Here is a 22,543-nt window from a genome sequence, read left to right as displayed (position 1 = left end):
CTCAATCTTTTACCCTCCAGCTCAGCAATGGAACCTGGAGGGTTTGGGACAACTCCTATGGAGAACCCTGGTAAAGTAAAAGTAAAAAACCAACCAACCACCCAAAAAATCCACTGGGAATTATTACACTGATGTGTAATGTAAAGATCTTCAAGGCATAGCAGTGATAAGGGTCAATCTCTCTATCATAATTCTGCCAGTGAAATTAAGATCAGATTCTGATCTAATATGCAACATGCAATATCTCTGACATCAACTATGAATTTCTAAGAAAAGAAATAAATTTAATTTTTTACTAAGTAGATTGCACTTCAAAAAGTGTAAATAAAGAAGTCTCACTGAAAGGAAACATGAGACACCACAATAAGTACATTTTATCAGGTCTGTGTAAAAGTGCATGATTTTAAACTCATGTTATTTGTATACTCATCAGTTAAACTTCAGTTCTATCTGAGTATTAAAGATATATATATATATATATACTTATATATATATATATTTTCTGCCAGAAAATAAACTGTAATGTTTCTGAAGAGACTCAACTACTTACGCCTCATAACAACTGTTATCATGCAAAAACTGAGGATCAAATCCATCCTTGATGATTTCAGAGGAAGAATGGAAGAACCTGTGGAATCACAGCTTGTATGGTATGAAAATATTTTATAGAAAATAAAAATGTTTAAAAAATCTATTGACATAATACACAGCTACATGTCTAATTTTCTACAGCTCTACACCTAAGTTATCCAAATGTGCACAGCTGCAAAAATACTTAAATAGAAGTAGAATAGTTGTATACAAAGTAAAAATAATCTTCAAGAAAAGGAATTTAGCAGTTTGTACAGTTGTGCTCCTTCCCTTCCATTTGCTCTTCTCTAGTTTTCATTTTGTAAATGAAATTTAAAAATTAGTCAACACGCTGAATTAAGTATGTAGATTTTCATTTAAATAAATCAGTCAACAATTTTTTTATAAAGTATTTAACACTTCATTGTAGAAACATAGGCAAAATGACTATTATAACCAAAATGAAAAATACTGTTCAATTTAAAAAAATGTACTTAAACAAGAACCTGAAAAAGTTTATGATATGCATAACATTGTTCAAGCAAAATTGCACTAGTATTACAGAAATCAAGAGTTTTATAAAGGCCCCAATATGGCAAAGTTTAGAAATAGGTAGTATGCATGCACAATAGTACAACAAAAATCTTTTATAAAACAGCAGTTATTTTTGTAATGCTTGTACAAAGGGAATAAAGAGCAACCACAAACATATTTAATCTGTTAGGTTAATATATTATGATAGCTAAAAGTCAGTCAGGTCTAGCAGAGGAAGGAAGAATCCTCCACAGTATATGTGTGAATAAGTCTTTTGTGCCTTTAAAGTTATGTATAAAATACTTCGATTCAGTTCAAACCTGAAAGAGATTGTATTCTTTATTTCCATCAGAATTAAAAAAAAGTGAGTCAGGTTTTTCCTCAGCAACAACAGAAAGCAGACCAGGTCAGAGCAAGAGCTGGAAACTTATACTGATGCTTTTCACTTTCAATACCTGGATTTTGGTATTTGACCCAGATCACTAAAGCTCAGGCTTAGGTAAGGTATCAATAATATGCAATTTGGTTGTATTTAACCTCAGCAATATTACAGTTTATCTTCATTTAAAGAAACTGCTGTGTTTTGTGTTCTTTAATATCTCTGGGCAGGTATGATTTTTTTTTTTGTGATTGTCAAAACTGAATGCTGTGATCACCTCTGTGTGCTTAAGGTTTGGAGTTTGCTTTTTTCCCCTGCTGCTTCATATGTGTTGGGGAATTATTGATCCATAAGAAATGCATGTGATTATGTGAATAAACATATAATGCATGTGTAGGTAATGCCCTCTTGTGCTCTAGGGTGGCTACTGTCCTATAGGACTGTTGGAGTTCAGATGCTTTGTCCCACAGCAAGTAAGGTTTCAGCTTCCAAGATAATATCATTACTATGTTCTATAAGGTTTTAATAAATACAAAGCTTGTTTACATGGTATATATGTTTAGTATATCATGTACAGTCACTGAATTTCTGAAACATAATCATTGTGTTCATGCAGATCATTAGATGTTCCATTTCTATAGTCTTGGTTACTTCTTGGCAACCTAAAGCTAATTTAAAAGCAAGTTATGTTGGTTTGTGAAAAATTATCTAGCTTTATCAGGATCTGAAGAAAGTTCTAATGGGCACAAAGAAGAGAGTAGACCATTCATTCTTTCACCATTTAAAATAAACAAAATTACACACTGTACTACAGCTTCCAGACTACATAATGAAAAAAGTGCAGATACCATCTTCATCGATTAAGTGGAACCAAAAAAAGTTCATAGAAAATAGATTGCTCATTTTCACGCTACAAACGAATATGTTGTTTGCAATTTTAACAAATTTAAAGGTGTGTTATTTCAGCAGCATTGTTGTAAATTGTACCGTAGTGCAGTTTCTTTTTCATAAAAATACCTTACAAATGGTCAGTCAAAAGTCATCAGCAAAAGAAAAACCCAGAAAACAATCAACCAAACAAAAAACAGAGGTAATGCTGATGCCAAAACAATTATAATACTGTTGGTACATAGAAAAGTAATCCTTATATTTTATACATTTATACAGAGTATAAAAGGTAACAGCAGATTATGCCACAGTCTCCCTTATCCCAATATCTATTTTCTTTGGAAGGAGTTCTCTTCTTTCATCAACACTGGCTAAGGAGTTTCGACAGTTTTGTCCATCCATGTATAACTTTGCATATACTGGATTGGCGTAATTTGTTGGCTGCAGAGAAATTAACACACATTAGATCAGTCAGATCAAACCAAAATCAACGTTTATGGCAATGGAAATGGTTTTGTTAAAGCAAGAACGAGGACACATAAAAATACACTTGGACGTACTTGATAGATACCTGGACTTCTGCAAACCTGATAATGAGTTAATTATTTAGTTGAAACTGAAACTGATGATAAGACATGCTCTTAGAAATAACTGATGACGTGACATGCAGCATATTATGATATTAAAACCATAAAAACGATGGCAAAAAATTAAAACAAAAACCTTGAAAAATGTCTCTGGAGTTGATTTGTTCACCTTATTACACCGGAAGATTTCAGAATAGACATGAAGGAGTTTAAGGAGAAGGTGCACTGTGAGACCATGTGACAAGTTTAACAGTAGAAAACTGCAATCAACAGTTTCCATGTATTACCTGTTCTAAGACATCAGCATCCCATCAATAGCTGACCATGTTTTCGAATTCTGTGGCCCAAATATACAAAATGATTTGACCAAAAATTCAATACTTTCGTACCGTAAATTAAACTTTAATAATAAACCATCATAACTTCTGCTATATCATACTAGTTACAGATTGAGAAGTATTTTCTCAACAGTTGTGGTAGTTTGGACTACAATAAAAAGAAATCTACTGAAATGAGTGGTACTTCAGCATAGGAAAAGCCCATTTTTAATTCTGCAAAGCACTTCAGGATATGAAAAATCTCCTGAGTCTGACAGCTGAGAACAATGTGCAACATGGATGAAAACTCCCTCACTACCACTCATGCTAAGGAGAAAGCACTATCCAACGTTTAACATGTCAGCATCTCATACTGCCTTTAGACTTCATGTCTATACTGCCTCCTAGAAGACCTTTCCTCTTCTATTAGACTTTTTTTAACTACAATCATGGGAAAAGGCACCTTATGGTTCAAATCTTATTTTTTTATAACTAACAAATCTGCTTGCACAAGTACTGAGTGGAACATCAGTAAGCAGTAAAATAGGTAAATTAGTTTGGTGTATGTAAGAAGTGGGTAACCTTTAAATTACCCCAAAGAGAAGTGGGTAGATTTTATTTACTTTCCTGAGTACACCCTGGGTAACAAGGAATGAAAAATGTTGAGAATCTTAGTTATTCTTTTCCCTGTTGGTCAATACCATTTCTGAGCCCAGGATTCTGATACTCCTTAGGCTGCCTGGCTATGTATGGCAGCTCCTCATTTAGTTTGTTAAAAGCTGCCAATTCCCCATTTATTACAGATGAATAAGGGATTGTCTGGTGTTTCACCCTTTCCTAGAAAGAGGCTGGAAAAGGCAAGTCACATCTGCTTAAAAATAAATAAAGAAAGAAGCTACTCTTCTATATTAATGGAACATATATATATATGCAATCAACTGTAGTAATTTAGTAGACTAAACTCCATTACACCTGTCTGTTCCCATTAAATTAAAGATCTTTATGTTTGTCATAATGATTATAATCAGAAATTCAGGAAAAAGGAAATTTAGTTTTATTTTAGGTGACAGGAATTTACTTGCACCATCAGTATTAAGGATGATAACCACAACATAACAGAGACACTTGGCATCTATAGAGCACCTTATGGATTTATTAATATATAGAGAACAGTAGGCTCTGTCTCATGATCCCTCTTGGAGTGGCTGCTGATAACAGCAAGGTACAGAAAGTAACTGGAGTGACTTGAATAACAGAGGGAATACAGCCTAGCTTTCCTCATCCATGGCTTCGTGCTCCATCAGACATACCATGAGCCTATAAAAATTGTTAAACTTCCAAATACAACACACTACAACCATGCAAGAAAGGAAACAGCACAAAAGATGAATATTTATACTGAGGCACATGGAAACGAATGTCAGACTGATGTTCCTTTGAAGTCCTTCAAATTTCAATGTTTAAACTGTAGTGAAATTCTGATGTTTTAAAAATAACTATTTTATGTTAAAAAGTATTTAAAGATGAGAAAATAATTAATTAAAATGATATTGAAGGAAGTTTTTCATTCTAGTGTATATCAAATTCCTCTAAAAATCCTTCTTTTGATTTACTGGGGAATGTCTCTCAGTTTGAAAAACTCCCATAAATGCCTTTAATTACATGTAAACTCTAAATATGTCAACATCCATGGCTGTGAATGCCACACTAAACTTAAGATAATGCTATGGAACAGCATCTCATTGCTTATTGGATTAGCATTCCTGTGCAGTTTTAGATCATGTTACAATGATGGGTACAAATAAAATTCCGTATAAAAAGAAACTGTATTATTTAGTGTTATTCTTCTTGCCATTAAAAGAAGAAAAACAAAATTAAAACCGAACAGAAAATGGCTCTATTAAAAAAAAAAAAAAAAAAAAGACAGATAAACTTTCTCTAGAAAGGGGCTGTGGTGGAATGAAATGGATTTGAATCATCATTTCTCACCCCTGTTGATAGTGGTCCTTTCAAGTCAGAGTTTAGGTAGATTGATGGAGCTGTGTGTGGAAGCTTGAATGCAGTGGGCCCTCCCCCTATGTATCTGGCCTGTATAAACAGAAAAATTCAGTTTCTCTGCCAAAAGAGTTTTCCATGTGTACTTATCAAAACCAATAAACAGTTGCCAAATTAAACCCTTCTTTTCGACTGATCTACAATTAAAAAAAAATACACTTAGAGGTTTTCTTCAGCATGAAGAATCCTTGCCTTCAACAAGAGAATAACATCCAGCATTTTCAAATGGTTTTTCCAGCCAGGATTAGAGCCAGACATCACAATAAGCAGAGGCTCAGTTCCTCTTCCTCCAGTGAGTAACTCCATTTTCAGCTTACCTCTTGTATTTACAGCAGTGACTGTGTGAGGCAGCAATGACATTCCTAGAGCTCCCAGTAATCCAGTTATTGCTTTGTCAGAAATGCCACAGAATGATGGCTGCCCTTTGGTGTCTGGCTGATTAGGGAGCTCTAGGAAAGATATCGCAGCATTACCCCCTTCATCCCATGTCACATCACTCAGGGAGCTCAGGCACTGCAGAGTGCTGCTGCACAAGTGACAGCATCTTTCACAACAACATGATGATACTTGCTGGTTTTGTGCAAACATTTAATCTATCTCAGCCAGACAGTCCTCTGAAGTCTTTCTGCTTTTGGAGGTTTTTCCTATGTGAAATCAGTGACTCTCTGTATAAATGCACCCTTTCACCTTTCAGAAGGGGGACTGTGTGAGAATATATTTATATTCAGTATTTGCAACTAGATAAAAAAGATGGGGTTGCAATTTGGCAGCTTAAGTAGGTGTGCTGTGACAAAATAGCATTTTGTAGTTTAGTTCTAACTGCTTTGGTAAAATGTGAGCACTAGGAATATTGCTTTTCAGCAAGCATCAGAGTGCAAAACAGCTGTTAATAAAGACAAGAAAACTATTTTAATGAAATCTAACTTGCCTTTAGAGTCATTGTGCAGCTAAATCTAAACATTGTCCTAGGCTTCCATTATTTACATTTAAAGTCAAAAGCTTTGTAAGACAAAAGAGGCAGTGGTTTTGCCATTACAAAAACAAAAAATTACCTTTTCTGCATTTACAGTAAAATCTGAGGCTAAAAGACCACCTTCACTGTGATCATGGCCCACCTCATACATGTTGTATGATGGATTGCCAATTTCTACATTGATTCCTCCATTTATAATGGGTTGTCTTCTGATAGTTTTTGTCCTGTAAGGGATAAACACACACACAAAAAAGATGCTAGTCACTTTTCAAGACATTTCTTGGATGCTCCATCCTAGAATAGTAAAAATGTTATTTTATCTCTTTAATCATGGAGACCAACAGGATGAAAAAGTGTTTCCTGCAGAGACAATCAAAATCCTTGCATTTTTCAAACCGAGTGCAATTTCAGTCTATCTGCAGATCTCACAAAAGCTGAAAGTAGCTTTTTAGTATTTTTCTGAGGTTGGCTGCAGTGGTATGAATTCATTAGAAGTGCTCACTTGTCTACAACGAGCTTTCTCCTTTTATTTCCAGATTTCCCTCACTTCTCCAGGAAAGCCTTGCAAACTCATGGCAGATTCCCTGCAGTAATGAAGATGGAGTGACTAAGAGTCATGTTCCCTTGCTCATTCATTTCACCTCCCATTGAAATCAGTTGCTCAAAGTCAGTTGTAACCCAATGACAAGCAAATGGTTTCATCATGAGGCATTAAAAATGTATGAACTTCTCAGAGTACCACTTCATATTCCCTGCCAGTGGTTACTGGGAAGCTCAAGTTCAACTTGATTATTTCCAAACTTTAATAAAAGAGTTTCTTTTTTAACCTTGAATTAGGTAACAGTAAAGAAAAGTGATTGGGTTGAATTGTTTTACTTGCTGAATTAATTTCTTCTTGGTAAGGAGGTGATTTTAGTCTAAGCAATTGAAATAATCTCTAGAGGGTCATTTTCCCCAGTGCAATATGTTCTCTCGAATTACAAGGAAATAATTGGGAGGTCACAGTCAGGATGGTAATAGTTGGATCCTATTGGACTGAGAAAGATGGTTGGAAAGCTTCAGTGTTTGAAATTGAGTACACGGCATAGAAAAAACCACGTTTCCTAAAATAAGCACTTATCTGCAGTGTACAGGTGTTAAAACAGCTATAACTTTATTAGTATCTAACATTCTTCACTGAAGAGATTTTAAAAAATCTAAAATATATTTCCAAATGTAATTTTAAGGAAAATAAAAAAAGTTCCTTATTGAGGTCAGTTGTTTCTCTAACTGAGAATCATAGAATCATAGAATTGGCTGGGTTGGAAGGGACCTCAGAGATCATCGAGTCCAACTCTTGAATCACCATTGCAGTTGCTAGACCATGGCACTGAGTGCCACATCCAGTCTCTTTTTAAATATCTCCAGGGATGGAGAATCCACTATTTCCCTGGGCAGCCCATTCCAATGTCTTATCACTCTCTCCGTAAAGAAATTCTTTCTAATATCTAACCTAAATTTCCCCTGGCACAACTTAAGACGGTGCCCTCTTGTCTTGTTGAAAGTCGTCTGGCATAAGAGACCAACGTCCACCCGGTTACAACCTCCTTTCAGGGAGTTGTAGAGAGTGATGAGGTCTCCCCTGAGCCTCCTCTTCTCCAGCCTGAACAGCCCCAGCTCCCTCAGCCTCTCCTCATAGGGTCTGTGCTCAAGTCCCTTCACCAGCCTGGTTGCCCTCCTTTGGACCTGCTCCAGGACCTCGATATCCTTCCTGAACTGGGGGGCCCAGAACTGGACACAGGACTCGAGGTGTGGCCTCACCAGGGCTGAGTACAGGGGCAGAAGGATCTATTGTTTAACAAGCTGCTCTGAAACACTTGTTCCACTTAAACTATTCACAGACCAGCAACTTGTTTTCAGGATCTGGCTTTCAATAAATTTGGATTTCAAGTAGAGCAGCACATGATGGCATCTCTGGAGCTTGGCAGAGTCAGTGTTATTTACAGTATGCTGAGGGAATGTATTTATTTTGTTGGCTTTCAAAATAGATTTAAAAATTAATCCATACTAGTTAGCACCACAGTCTGCAGGGGGATGCTATGCATGATGTTAGATGATAGCAAAGTAACAGATTCTTTTGCTACTTGCTTATTATTTTGGAATATTTCACTGTTAAATGTGCATTGCCATTGTCACTCAATATGGCCTTTGGAGAAATGGCCAAATCCAAAATGTCTGTTATATGCCCCAAGTTCATTATCAGCTCTAAGGCAGCTAAATTCAAGAGAGCAAAAGGTTCACTGCTCAGTGCTAGAATTTGTCTTCCTAGAAAAAGTACTAAAGAAATACAGCAATGATGACAAAGCCTGGGACTCCATGGGAGATGTTCTGAGTGTTGTTTACATATTCACTATAACATATATAAAGTTTCAAAGATTAATCAAAGTAAATAAACTGAAGTGAACTGTAACTAGAAACTGGGAATTCTGCACAGGTTCTATCTGAAAGTATTTATAGTCATGAACAATGTTAATTATGTGGCTCCAATGAAATGCATGGATTCTGTTCACTGAGCTCACTGAGTCTGTTATTAACAGTTGCTCAACCTTAGCAGGATTGAGCAAGCTCAGTAAGAGAAGAACTGCACTTATCTACTGTCTGTGGAATCCAGGTATAAATAATAGACATGAGTGTTCCAGCAGGAACCAACATGGAACTAACTCCCTGCATATAGAAACAAGTTTTGTGTTGTTTTTTGATTTGTTGTTGTTTTTTAATTATCTGCTCAACATATACCAAGTTATTTTTTATATCAAAAAGGTATCAACATTGTAAAGATTTACATTTTATTCCATATATCAAGATAAAATCTCTTACCTCCGTTTTCTTTTGCAAAGAAAGAGTCCAATTACCAGAGTTGTGATCAAAGTCACCAGTAACACAAGAGGAACAATGATTGCAATACTTCCTAAAACAGAAAAAGGAAACACAATTGAATACCCTCAGCAAACTCTAAACATTTCTTCACAGTTGCCAAACAGTTAAAATAATTTTTTTAAAAAGAACAATTTCCCTCATCAGCCATTTCATGCAGAAAAAAAAAACTTTGCAGATTTGAAATCTGAACGTTGATCAATAATAATACTTTAAAAAATCACTACATATACTGGTGTACACACAAGTACTTTTCTCAACAAACCAGGAGCTCCCTCTGTCTGGACACCAATAGACTTTGGGCTAATTCCCTGCCCTCATTTGCAGTGACACTGTGTGAAGTTATACAGAACTGCTGAAGAATTTGGACTGGAGTGGCATGGACTGCCTTAAACTGTCCCCCTCATCTTCAAGAGTTTATTGAAATCACACAATTATTAATTTTAAATATTCAGTAGGCAAAGCTCTGACTGAAAAATTCCATTGTTAGCATTCATATGTACTTATTACTTTTATTTGTGGGAAGACAGAAAGTAGTAAGCAATATTCATTTTGGATGGTTGATGCATTTCTGTCTTTTACTGCACTGTACTCAGGAGCCAATAATTTTGTTATGTTGATACAGGCAATCAAGGAGACTCCAATAATGTTTAATGTAGCAGAAAACCAGTGCCCAGATCAGGCAGTGATGTTAAAGGAGAGGAGGGAAGAGGGAAGGAGAAAATGGGCTTAGCATTATTTTGGCAGATGACAACTGAAATGGGACTACCTGCAGAAATAAGATCTGCAATTGTACCCTTCTAAGAATTTCTTGTTTAATGTAAGTATCTGGCAAGAAGCAAATACATACAACAAAAAGGAATTATGTAATAAAAACCTGGCCCTTGTAAACTACAAGACTCCAGTATAAAGCCAGTGTGGAATGGCATGCATTTTGTTTAATCTGGTGGAAAACAACAATTGCTGCTTGGTTTCACTGGTTACACTTGTGCATTTATTAAAAAATGAGCTGTTGGCAGTCTCTGCTCTACATTTAACACAGGGTAAATAAAGAACTGAAAATGATGCTTTGAATTCTGCCTGCAGGCTTACTGAAAGCCAAGTCAGGTTGCCAGAGGTCTGAAATGCAGTACTAGTAAATAAAGCCTTGAAGCATCCCGAGTTCATTTCAGGGTATGAAGATTCAGCACGTGAAGGACATTACAACAGTGCTGCTTTAACATAACATTTGATAAATAACTGCATAAAGAGGGGGAAAAAAATGTTCATATTATATTGTAGGTAAGCATTCAAGAAAAAACCCTAAAACCCCACCCACCAGATATGTATGTGAGCATGGTACAGCCCAGGGTCTAGCAGCAGGCACGAGATGAACAGCCATTTCCCAAACTGTAGTAGGCATTTCCCTCAACAAAAATCACCACTCTAGGTTCTGTTTTTGTTTTTATTTTTTTTCCCCCCCATTTCCAGCTTGTGTTATTCACCTGTCTGGATTGCTGGGAAGATTTAATCTAAGCATCAAGCTGACCTGAATGGTGGGCAATTCATTCTGGTGCTCTGGTTTGGGTTAGGTGTGACTGAGAGAGATGCAGCAGGGTACCATCAGCATACTCAGTGCACCACAGGGACCCTTGTTCAGTTTAAAGTGCCAATAGTGTAGCAATCTCATCCTTTTATGCTTACAGACGTGTTTAAAAAAAAATACGACAGGAGCGATTCTTCCTTTCAGGATGATTTTCACAGTAGGTAAAATTCAAACCTCTGCAGACAGCCAATGCAAAAGTTATGAGCTACTTACAACTCTATTTTTGAGGCTTTCAGTAGGACTTAAATGGTCAGAGGTCTCGTACTAGTTCCCTGCACAGCAGTGATAGCACCAAGCACTTGCCACTCAATACATTTTCTTTATGACAAGTTCAGGCTGCAGCCTTGAAGCACTGAGTGTGGAGCACATGGCTTGTACCTGAACCACCTCATGAAACACTATTTGAATGTCAATCAAAGCACTGGGAGAGATAAAAATTTAATTACTTATTAAAAAAAAAATACATGTAACTAGTAAATTTCATGACACAAACTCACATTCTAAAATATCACCAGATTTAGATTCCTAAACAGAGCCAAATTTGACAAGTGGTAGCAGTTACTTGAGGTACTTACTTGTACTGATATTGTCAGACTTGCTGCTTTTAGGAGCTGGTCTCTCACACTGTGTGCCTGACCAGTTGGCTGAACATCTAAAAGGATCCAATGAAGATGGAAAAAATTAATACATTTCAGCTTTTAACATACAAACCTAGAAAAGAGACCACCAGCATCTTCTGAAGAGATACATGAATGACAACAGTGATTCTACAAGGTAAGCAATAAGGTTCATGGAAGGAGTCAGCAGTACCCTGTCAAGGCACTTAAAACATTCTGAGTACATTCTTAGATTGCAACTAGAGCTTTGTAGCTTCAGTTCCTGTTCCTATCACTGAAATTCCAGAGTCTGTTTCTAAAACTCTTGAACCCATATGCCCCAATCCTAATTAATCCAACTACCACCTCCAGTGCCATAACAAAGGAACCCTTGAGCTGGATCCATACACAACCAACTTAGTCCAGCCTGGTTTATTTGCTAAGGCACTTGACTTGCACTGTAATGCTTTAGAGTCAGCTTTTATCTAGTGGCCACATCCACATTACACAAAGCACCTGGCTGGACATAAATTACTCCTACACACATCCTGTAACACACAGTATCTGTACCAACTGGCTCCTTCCCCAGTTCTGCTGTTCCTCCTGGCTCCGGACAATGAAAAGTTTATGGTAGAATAGTTCTTACTATTCTAGTAACTAGTTCTTACTATACTATCATATTACCTGATGGTAATATGTTCCTTGAAGCACTAAGACTTATCTTTGGCCAACATTCATAAATTAGCTGAAGTTCCCCTTTCCTTTGCTTTCACATATAAAGGTTTTCCTGAAAGTTCTACAATTCAATGGATTTATCTTTTGAAATTTTGAACTGTCTGACCAGATATCTGTAGAAATACAGAATAGGTGTGTGGAAGCAGGTGTGAGTTAAAGCACAAAGAGGTGTTCTGAAGGCATAGGGCTATCTGCTGGCTTCAGAGGGCTCTGAATTCTGTTTATGTTCAGAATATCTGCTTCATGAGCCTGGATGAGGATGAGTACAGTGATTCTGCTGTAACTCCCTTTTGTGAATATCAATATGCAAACCTTTGCTCAGACAGGATTCAGAATGCTCTCCATGCACACAAGGAGTCCGTGTACACAGCCCCAGCAAATCCATCAGAAATGGAAACAAATACCTGAAGGAAATTCAATTGCTTATTCATCCTGCTGTAAATATGATTAAATTTACTTCAGAACCTCAAACTCTTTGTGTGGAAATGGTAGGAAGCATCATCTGCTTCTGTTGCATATTGTGCAATGAGTTGTAGTTTTTGAATTATTTATGAATTTCAGGGTGGGTTATCTTTAGGAAAATGCAGCAGAGCATTCATTACCATGCACACAATTTTAAGAACTGCTGTTATCTGACACCTTTCTAAGGACTGAACAAATTGCAGAGCTGAGAGGCGGACAGGCTTAATGACTGACATTGTTCAAAAAGCTTTGGAAAGGTATGAAATAACCCAGACCCCAAAAGTGGGGAATTCTTACAGAAAAGCCCCAGAGGGTTGTGCTGGGGATGCTTTTGACATTTTTTTTGTCTCTGCAGATCACCACAGATACGTAGATAGCTTCTCTCTTTGCTCCTAAGCCTATCACAGCACAACCCAACACTCAGACAAATCTCTTTACTTGGTTTTGTATTAAGTTTGAACTTCTTTGGAGCTCTAATTTCATTTTTGGTGGATACATTATGATGGCTTTTAATTCAAACTCTGCAGACATAAAGCACAGATGGTCTTTAAAAACACGTTTATTAAATGACTGGAAATTTTTCACATGATAAATTGCATTATGATTTAGCAAGTTCTTCATGTTTATTGAAATAAGCTTGTTTATTTAAATAAACATGGTAAAATCCTCCCTGCAAAGAAGGCACCAATAACTAATTACATAAATTAGTTCACAATGATACATTTTAAAACTGAATCCAACTGATATTTCCACTCCCTTACCACCACCTTAGCACCATTCAACTCACACTGAAGATGATTTAAATCTTTAAACAATGCATCTGTCCTATTTTCCACAGATCCTTTTTAGCAATTATATCAAATGGAAATGATTACACTGACAACCACCCTATAAAGATACTATTCCAAGAGCTTGGTTTTTTCAAAAGGTCACCATTCAACACATGGCTGCAAAATAGCTATCTCCAGTCTTGTAGAGAAACACCAGAAATCTTTATACTTAGAATATTCTGCTGGGACCCACACATTGTTGGCATGTGACAACCATGAAATAAAATCTTAGTATTTCTTACTGGAGGTTTTGCATCATTGCTTTTGGGGATTCAGTTCATGTGATTAAAGCTTGCTATGAGAGGCAATTTACATTTAATATTACACTGCTGAAAGGGAGAGATTTCTTGAAGAGTTAGACATATCTACTTTGTACCTACAACCTTATTGTGGCTTTCAAATACTTCCACTGTATGAGAGAATCATTACCATAAGTATCTTTAAACAGTTTAAAGAATATAAGATAGTGAGACTAGCAAAAGAATCACTATGGAGCATGCAGGTAAAACGTTCTGAGAAAACTGTATAATGCACAATTATGTTCTTCAAAATCTTACAGCAGATACAACACCACAACAGGCAGTGATGAAAGAAATCATCAGCTGTAGATGTAGTAAGCAGAGGCACAAATTAAGGTTAAGAATTTTAACAGTTCTTTACCTGTCTTTTAATTTTATTGTAGAAGTCATGAACACTGTAATACTTGTGAGGCATTTGAGAAAAGGCTGATAAAAGCACGACAGGGAGCTGCCACTTCAGTTTCCCCCAAATGCTTGCTGCCTCCAATAAACTTCATTGGGACTGAAGCTGACAGGATGGCAGTCATTTCCTTCTGTTCTCAGAGGTAAAATGATTGCCCTTTTATGGTCCAGCAAGCTGGTAAAGACTTGTCTTGGGCAGACAGAATAGGAAAAGAAATAAAGCCCAGGGGAAAGCTGTCTTGTCTGCCAGGGAATTTGACACAGAAAATTAGCCATGAGGAGGCACATGAATAATGATGGGGCTGGGACATGGACAACTCTTCGTGGAGGAGCACAGGAAAGATGAACAGGATAGAATTCTATCCTTGTGGATAGAAATTGTCTTTAATGATAACATTTAAACTCTGACTCCTCAGCACCTAGCATGGGCACTGCTGTCTGGTTCAGTTCAGTATTCTGTACCTTTCCTTCAAATCATTTGCTACCAGGAGCTTTTGTCCTGTATTTTTCCAGTAGTTTTATGGTCAGAGAGAGAACATTTGCAGTATGGGCAAACAAAAAGGCATTAAGGAGGCAGAACTACAGCAAACCACTGGTTTCACTGAAGATGTTGATATTCTTAAGAAGTGTGAAGGAAGACAGTGACAATGCCCAATCTGAGCTGCAGATAAACAAATACAGATGGAAACAGATGGGGAGCCTGACAGTGAAGGACAGGTTGGAGTCAGCTGAGTGGTGCCAGGCACTCCAATGAGCATCTCACAGCTCCAGATCCCAACAGAATTGGTGAATGGATCAAGGAGCAACAATACAGCAGAGAACACCACTATAAAAACTGAAAGAGTAAGCAATAAACAAAGGTTGTACATGGTCTGCTGCCAAGGTCATTAATAAAACCATGCTGCAGCTCTCTCTGTTACAATTTAGTTCTACATTTAGAAAGAGATGGCTGCTTGGGAAACATGGTCTGAGATACAGAATGCCTACGTGATGGGAATTATTATTATTTGGAGGAAAAGAGTATTACAGAGGAGAGTAGTTTTATAAACTTCAGTCTGAAATCATAAAGGTGTCCCACTTGTAGTGGGGAATATTTAGAATTAATGTATTTACATTTCAGAGACTTATCTTGTTGCTATTACAGAATCTTCTGCTGAGAGAAAATGTCCTCTATTCTTTATAACCCTTACAGGTCAGTGCACTGAAAGACTAAACTCAATTATATGGGTACTTGACCAAAAGGAGCCATTTGACTGGGAAATATCTGAACAAATAGAAAAAAACTAGTAAAAAGGCTAATTTCATGGCATTTTTAAAAAAAGAAGATTGTTTTTTCCCCCTTTTTTTTTGCCACAGGCATTGTCATAAAAATATAAGATAGCAATCACAATATGCAGTTAAAAGTGCTTTTGTAGACAACTGCTTTCCAATTCAATATACCAGCATGTATCAAAAAGTGACAGAAAGCAGAACTGAGAGATTAGCCTAGAAGTAAAACAGAATCTGTGAAAGAGTCATTACAAAATAGAGGTGGAAGGGGAATTGAAAATGTTTCTTCCCTAGAAATGATATTTCTTCATTATACAAAGCAGTTTTCAAGCTTTGCTTTTCTTTCAGTCAAGGCATAGATAGTCATGTATAATACAACATCCTAATGAAAGTATCTGGCCTTACAATTTTAAGAATATTTACTTTAAAATTCCACTGGAATATGTCTTAGCATTAGTATTAAAAGTATTTGTGAGCCAAGAGAAGAGAACATCTGGATTATAGTTAGTTACTGTCTGTATAAATTGCATTGTCAGACAGAAATCAAAATAATCTCCTTTTACTCCTAAAATCTGCAAGATTGTACTAAGCCAAATAGGCAAACTATTCCTTAAAATAAATTAGCAATACTTTTGAAAGTGTGTTTTCTTCATACAGAGAGCTGGTATTAAGACTTATTGCCACAGAGAAACCCTCAATGATACAAAGGACTTAGGAAACACTGAAAGACAAAAAAACCCACCTCATCTTAAATCAGTAGTACGTTTTACCTTCCACTACATTGCAGAGTTTAATTATTTTGAAATCATAACTTTTCCATAATTATTGTATACATGAACAGGCCACATTTTAGTATATTTGTCTATTGAGTAGCACTTGATAATCTCCAAAGTGAAAAAGTTTGATGTAGAAGCTAAGGGACAGAAACCCTACAACATTTCTTTAGAATGAAATACAGGTTTCCTTGCAATCCAATAAAATAAGAACAGGAAAACTGCATAATCCAAAAGCAAGCAAAACAATAGACTACACTTCTGAGGAACCCAAAGAATATTAAATTTAGTAACACACATGAAAAAATAAAATGTGACTTGAACATGAATTTAATTTGTGCATGAAAAACTATGAACAAATCAGTATTCACAGTCACTGCATGGTGTCCTGAGCAAAGGATGAGCCCTTCTATGTAACTCACTCTGCGCTATCCCAAGGTAAGAAAAAGAAGTAATCAATGGTGGTGAAACACCATGCTATTAGCAATATGTACTCAGTACATATGCTATACAAGTGTGAATATTAACAGAGAGGACATACATAAAGTTTAAACAGGTTTAGATGGCCACTGCTGTACTGAAATGACACTGAGAAGGGAAGAGATTGAAATAGTCGAACAAAAAAAGAATGAGAAATGACTGGATCAATAGGTATATGACAAACCACATTTTCCTCTCCTTCTCACAGAAGCCAAGTAAGCTGTGATGTACAGCAGCAGCAACTACACAAGCTTCATCTGAACCATTTTAGACTCATGAACAAAGGATATCTGCATTCTGTTCTAACTACTGAATGTTCAATAAAAAATACACATACTCCTCTTTTCCAAATCTTCTCATTTCTTTCTTTAACAACCACTCTTCAAAGAGGTGCTTGCATTTAATTCTTGAACTAATACTAGTCTGCGATGCAAACTGCATGAAAAGTCTTCTATAATACAAAGTTACAACCTGCTGATTATCTTCAAATTCAACAAAGGCATTTTCAGCTGAAAAAGAAAAGTCCCAAAGAAGTGGCATAATACCGTGAAATTCCTGTTGCAATTTAAATTGGGGACCTCATTAAATATACCCCAGGAAATCACATGGAAAACATTTATTGCAAGAATCTTGATAAAATTTTTTCTCTTCTTTGACTTAAACAGCCTGTCATGGATACAGCTGCCATTCACCTTAAGGCAGAATTCTCAATGCCACAGTTGTTCTACACTACAGTGGCTTTTTCTACTAAACCTTCAGGCAGTGCCAGTCAGGGTCTTGCTTCTTCTTGTCCACAACTGGACTGTGGATGTGCCTTAACCTTGTTTTGAACAGAGTTGTGAGGTTTAGATTTACTTAAAAGCTTGCATGTAGTGACAGCAGCTGTACAAGTCACTCGTGTACTTACATAAAAACTGATCCTGCTTGAAGATTTTTCAACACAAAAAAGAATATCAAGAGGGAAGGGCTGTATCACAAGAGTATGAGATGGAGGGAAATTCCTCCATCAAATAGAATTCACTCCTTTCCTACTGATTTCCATTACACACACAGGTGTGTGTATCCCTACAAGACACACACAGTGTCTCTGCCTCAACCCTGCTGGAAATAAACTGGCAAGAACCTCTCTCTTGTTAACTTCTCTCCAGCAGGAATTAATTTGTATTTATTTATCCATTTATTCCAAGAGCAAGCTTCTTGTTGGCACTTGTAATAAATTCCACAATTTGTTTTCTCCCTACTTGTTCACTGTTGCCTTTAACCTATACCTCAGCCAGAATTATCAATTTAATATCAATGTTGTTTATTCTTTCTTCACTTTTCAGTTTCTTCTGGTACCAAAGTTGTACTTTCCTTCAAGCTCCTGTAGGATTTGTGCTTCCTAGGATATGTGCCTTTTAATTAATCTGAATGACCACTGATTTTTCTACCTATTTTCCTCTTGAAGTCCTGCATCTATTTAATGCAGGTAATTAAACTATCCAGGGTGATTTATTCTTCATTATTTAGGAAGTGGTTTGTTTTAATGTGGAAGTACAACACACCCAACCTGAAGTCCTCTGAACAGTCAACACTTCTACCTATGGGAAAGTAGTTTAATGTTGTACAAAATCCTCTGAATTTCTCTCTCTGCTGCCACATAGGAGTTTCCAAACTTCAGAGACACAGAATTGCACACAACTCTGTGCAGAAAGGAAGCTAAAAAGGAAGAAATTATGATCTTAATTAGTTACCATAATATAATCCTACTTGTCTCACCTGAAGTCCTCAGCCACAGTCATGCAGTCATGCAGCATTGCTCATGCAGCATTGCTCAAAAGCTCATTAGAGCATTTAAAAGCTGTCTTTAAAATCAGTTGGATTTAGATATGCAACAATAAGATTTATCTTTTCTACTGGTTTCAATTGTAAATTTGCAACAGAAACTACTCTACATCACACACATTCTATTCTACACATACATCTAACACCTAATGCAAGGGGGTTATAATTTGACCACATTTACTTGCAGATGGAAATGGTGCTATTAAATAAAAATAACTCCCTTCCCCTCCCACCCCTCCAAAAAAAAAATAAATTATAGCAACCTAGAATTAAAGTGAAGATATAAAAGAAACATAGGTGAGAGAGGGTAAAGAAATGGGTAAGATTAATGCCTATGTAACAACCAGTGAGAATCTTGTGCACTTGGAATATTTTAATTTTTTCCAACTCACTTCACTGGAATCATACTCTCCCTAAACCTTGCAAAAATGTCTGTGCAGCTAGGTAATTAGTAAGAAGGAAACAGAGGGGCAAATTAATTATTAAAACATCAGACAGACTTCTAGAACTGGCAGATTGTGAAATAAATAGAAAAACCATTTCTTGATCATTTCCCATTTGAATCTAATCTCCTGTTGATTCTGTTTTCAATGGATTTATGAAGTTACTGAGCAGTTCAGACATACAGCACATGTTATAGTGTTATATAGCACATGACATATATTGACATATATTGACATATAGCACATGCCTCAAGTGTTATACACATCTTACACACCCCCGACCCATTAATGAGTAGTACTAAAAATATCCTTAAAACTTAAAACTGCAAATGCTAAAAAGACATCAACTTCATATAAGAAAATGCCAGTACCTCATTTTAAACAATCTGTTATTAAATTCTCTTGAAACCTTTGTTATTGAGGAAGGAAAACAGAAGGGGAAATGGGGGGAAGAGAGGAGGAGAAGAATGTTCTTTATAGTCCTAAAAATAAGGCTAAGAATAAATAATCTAAATTGTATAGGACCTCATATCCAAAGAGATATTACAGTATATTCTGTGTATTTTCAAACATTGAAACATTCATTGAAACTGGAGACAAACTTTACAAAACTTTCCTTTATTGGTGGCTTACATGCAGCCACAGTGATGTCTTAATTCATTCCTAGACTTTTCACTTTTATTTCCAATATTCATCTAATATTTAGTGCATTTAAGTTTAAAAACAACCAACCAAAATGCTAAGAGTAGAGGTTGGTAAAAGGAGAGTATGTTCTTGCAGTCTCATAGTTCCTCTATATAATTATGGCTTTAGGATTGCCCTTTAAGACAGATAAATCTTATTCTCTATTTTCTTTGTTGAATTATAGTAAGGATTTCATTATATATGAAGTCTGCATTCTCAGCTGATCTGGTTGTGAGAGTTCCTGCTGAATGACAATAAATCCAGCCATTTCCTATCTCCTCTAAAAATCACCCAGCCATGAATGTTGCCCTTAGCTAAATGTCTCTCAGAGACCAGAGACAGATGTCACACATCATGGGGCCAGACTGGAGGCTGGAGGAATTCACCAGTTTCCCTGTACAATGGATCTGAACTCACAGAGAGAATCCTTGAGACTCCTGTTCACTGGCACAAGGATTCTCCTGAAGCATGGGATTCCTTCCTGCCTTCCCAAGGTCTTTTACTTGCCAGTATCAGATTGGTAGAAGTATGAAGAAGCCCAAGTCAAGAACTTATTTGGCACCACAAAACCACAAGTTTTGGGAGCTGGAGCTTGAATTGAGGTTGGCAAGGAGAACACAGACATAAGGAGTTACAGCTCCTCCTGTCCATCACTCCACCTGTCTTCAGCTTCATCAAACAACCTTTATTTCCATCTTTTCTCCTTTCCTCTAGAGCTACCTTTGTGATGTAATAAAAGAATCAATTAAGAAGACTTTTAATGATTCCTAGACATAGGCAATGGTGGCTATTCAAGAAGAGGTGGTTAGAAGACTAATATGCTTTCCAGTGGATTTATGGAAATATTTTACAGAGCTTCATTCTTGAGAAGGCTGACAAAGGAACTGCAATCATATTTCTCCAAAAATTAGAAGATTATTCACCATATCTAGCCACTGTCATTGCTACCCACCCAACAACCACAACACAAACCCACAGCTTTTTAATGTTTTCATAAACCATGCATTTAGATAAGATTAAAGATTTTGGAGTTTCATATTTTATCCCAAGTAAAGGTCTGGCTCATGATTTCAGTTTTTTCACCTCATGATTGTACAGTAAAACTATGTTCATCTGAGAGGTATTGCAGATCTCTGTGTCTGTCTGCCCAACAGACTAAGGTTGTTTTCCTTCCCTGATGAGAAATAAAATTTTCTGTTTAAGAAACAGACCAGAAATACTTCAGAGAAATACAGCACACAATGTATTTCTTTCATTGAGTGTTTTCAATCAGATGAAAAGTCAGAGTTATGATGGAGCTCACATATTTTTGTTTACCAGTTTCTATTGTACAGCATTATTTCTATAAAGTTAACAATGAGAGTTATGAATGCAAGCCTAACACCTCAAGTGGTACCTAAATGGCTCTTCTGTTCCTTTCCCTGTGCTGATAAGAAATAGGAAGTCAGGTTTGGACTGCAGGACATATGCAACATCACTGTTTACTAAACTTTATGCTGAGTAGGATTAACTCGGTAAAATATCCCAAAAATATGAACAATAAAAGCCAAGTGGCATTTTCAGTATTTTCAATTCACTTCTGGAAAATAAAACTTGTTATTTCCTCCTCCAGTGATACAGGTACTCCAAAAGTATGATTAAATCCACTCATCAGTGCAACTATCAAAGGGTAAGTGTGTGGTATAGAAACCAGCCCCCAGGTTCAGTAGATATTGTGAAATGTATGTGAATGTGCATGACTCAAACCAATGAACTGTGGCCTGAAATGATGTCACAGAATGTGCAGCATTAAGTGGAAGGTTAAACCTACTTGCATCTCGGTTCATTAAACGCAGTTAAAGTGCAAATTCCCTCATTCTGACAGTAGTAATCACAAGGGTTCACTTTCTGGTCACAGCGCTGACTTTTAAACCCCACAGAGCATCTGCAGAATTTCAGTAAAATAGACCTATATAAATATTCTACCTTTTGCTGAACAGATTTTTAAATGCATTATATATATATATATATATATAATGATGGCAAAACACCCACAGATACACAGACACATCCCCACAAATAACAAAATTAATACTCTGCTGTTCATGGGAGCTCATCAGTGTTAATCAGACACTTATAAACCACTGGGCCTCTACTAAATGAAGGGTTCAGGAATCTAACATTCTTAACAAAGCATTACTGTCAAATGTACCAATAACTTGTATTGATCAATCCAGAGTGCAATGGCCATAAAAATGTTTATGACTGTTTTCATAGCATTGCTAACAATGTTGGTTTATGCTGCAGCATTTGTGTATTGTAAATCCACACACAAAGTTATGTATGAATCCTGTTTTCCTTGAGATCCTATGTGTGTTCCATATGAAAAAGAATAAGCCAGTTTTATAAGGAAAAGAAATGAAAGGATCACAAGCTTCCAAATTGGCATTTTAGGTGTGTAAGCAAAGGAATCACCAGAGTTAATCATCATATCTGAGCCTTTTATTTTATAGCTGTGATATTCTCCTTTTGCTGAGATTTATGAGCCTCTCTAGTCCTTAACTAAAAACATTGAAGGACAGACAAATAACATGTAAAAAGGGCTGGAAAAAATAACAATAAAAGAGAGACACAGGCACTTCAAGCATTTTCAGCTGAATAAGGACTACTGTGCAGAATTCCATTCCACTGCCTCGAACCCCAAAGCTGCAGATGTCTATTGACAGCTCCTCAATAGTACAGTGATTTTTGCCCCTTTGCACATCCAGGTCTCACAGGGAGGAAAGTTGGTCAGTCTTTTCCACTGCTCAGATTATAATATCTAGCTATTTCTCAATGTAACTTTTTTAGAAGCCTGAATACAACAGGCACTCTCTTTTTGGATCACCTACTTCATGCCCATGAACAAAATGAAGGGTTGGCTCTCTCTTGTAATGCCAGATCCCTTGGACAACAGCTTACTTATG

At 36.5% G+C, this 22,543-nt stretch overlaps 1 protein-coding gene across 1 annotated transcript in view; it reads right to left on the bottom strand.

Annotated features, from left to right (window-relative positions):
* Positions 1 to 2,671: 2,671 nt before the first annotated feature.
* Positions 2,672 to 22,543, bottom strand: part of LRP1B (LDL receptor related protein 1B) — a 637,314-nt gene continuing 617,442 nt past the window's right edge. The window contains exons 88-93 of the mRNA XM_030454074.1: positions 21,409 to 21,522; positions 11,377 to 11,453; positions 9,160 to 9,250; positions 6,383 to 6,527; positions 5,265 to 5,363; positions 2,672 to 2,812 (exon numbers count right to left, since the gene is read on the bottom strand). Coding sequence (XP_030309934.1) covers positions 2,672 to 2,812; positions 5,265 to 5,363; positions 6,383 to 6,527; positions 9,160 to 9,250; positions 11,377 to 11,453; positions 21,409 to 21,522 — 667 coding nt within the window. The remainder of the gene's footprint in view (positions 2,813 to 5,264; positions 5,364 to 6,382; positions 6,528 to 9,159; positions 9,251 to 11,376; positions 11,454 to 21,408; positions 21,523 to 22,543) is intronic.

Source organism: Calypte anna, chromosome 7 (assembly GCF_003957555.1).
Source record: "Calypte anna isolate BGI_N300 chromosome 7, bCalAnn1_v1.p, whole genome shotgun sequence".
NCBI classification, from domain to species: domain Eukaryota; kingdom Metazoa; phylum Chordata; class Aves; order Apodiformes; family Trochilidae; genus Calypte; species Calypte anna.
Note: the sequence above shows the minus strand (reverse complement) of the source record. Positions and strands in the feature narration are given on the sequence as shown.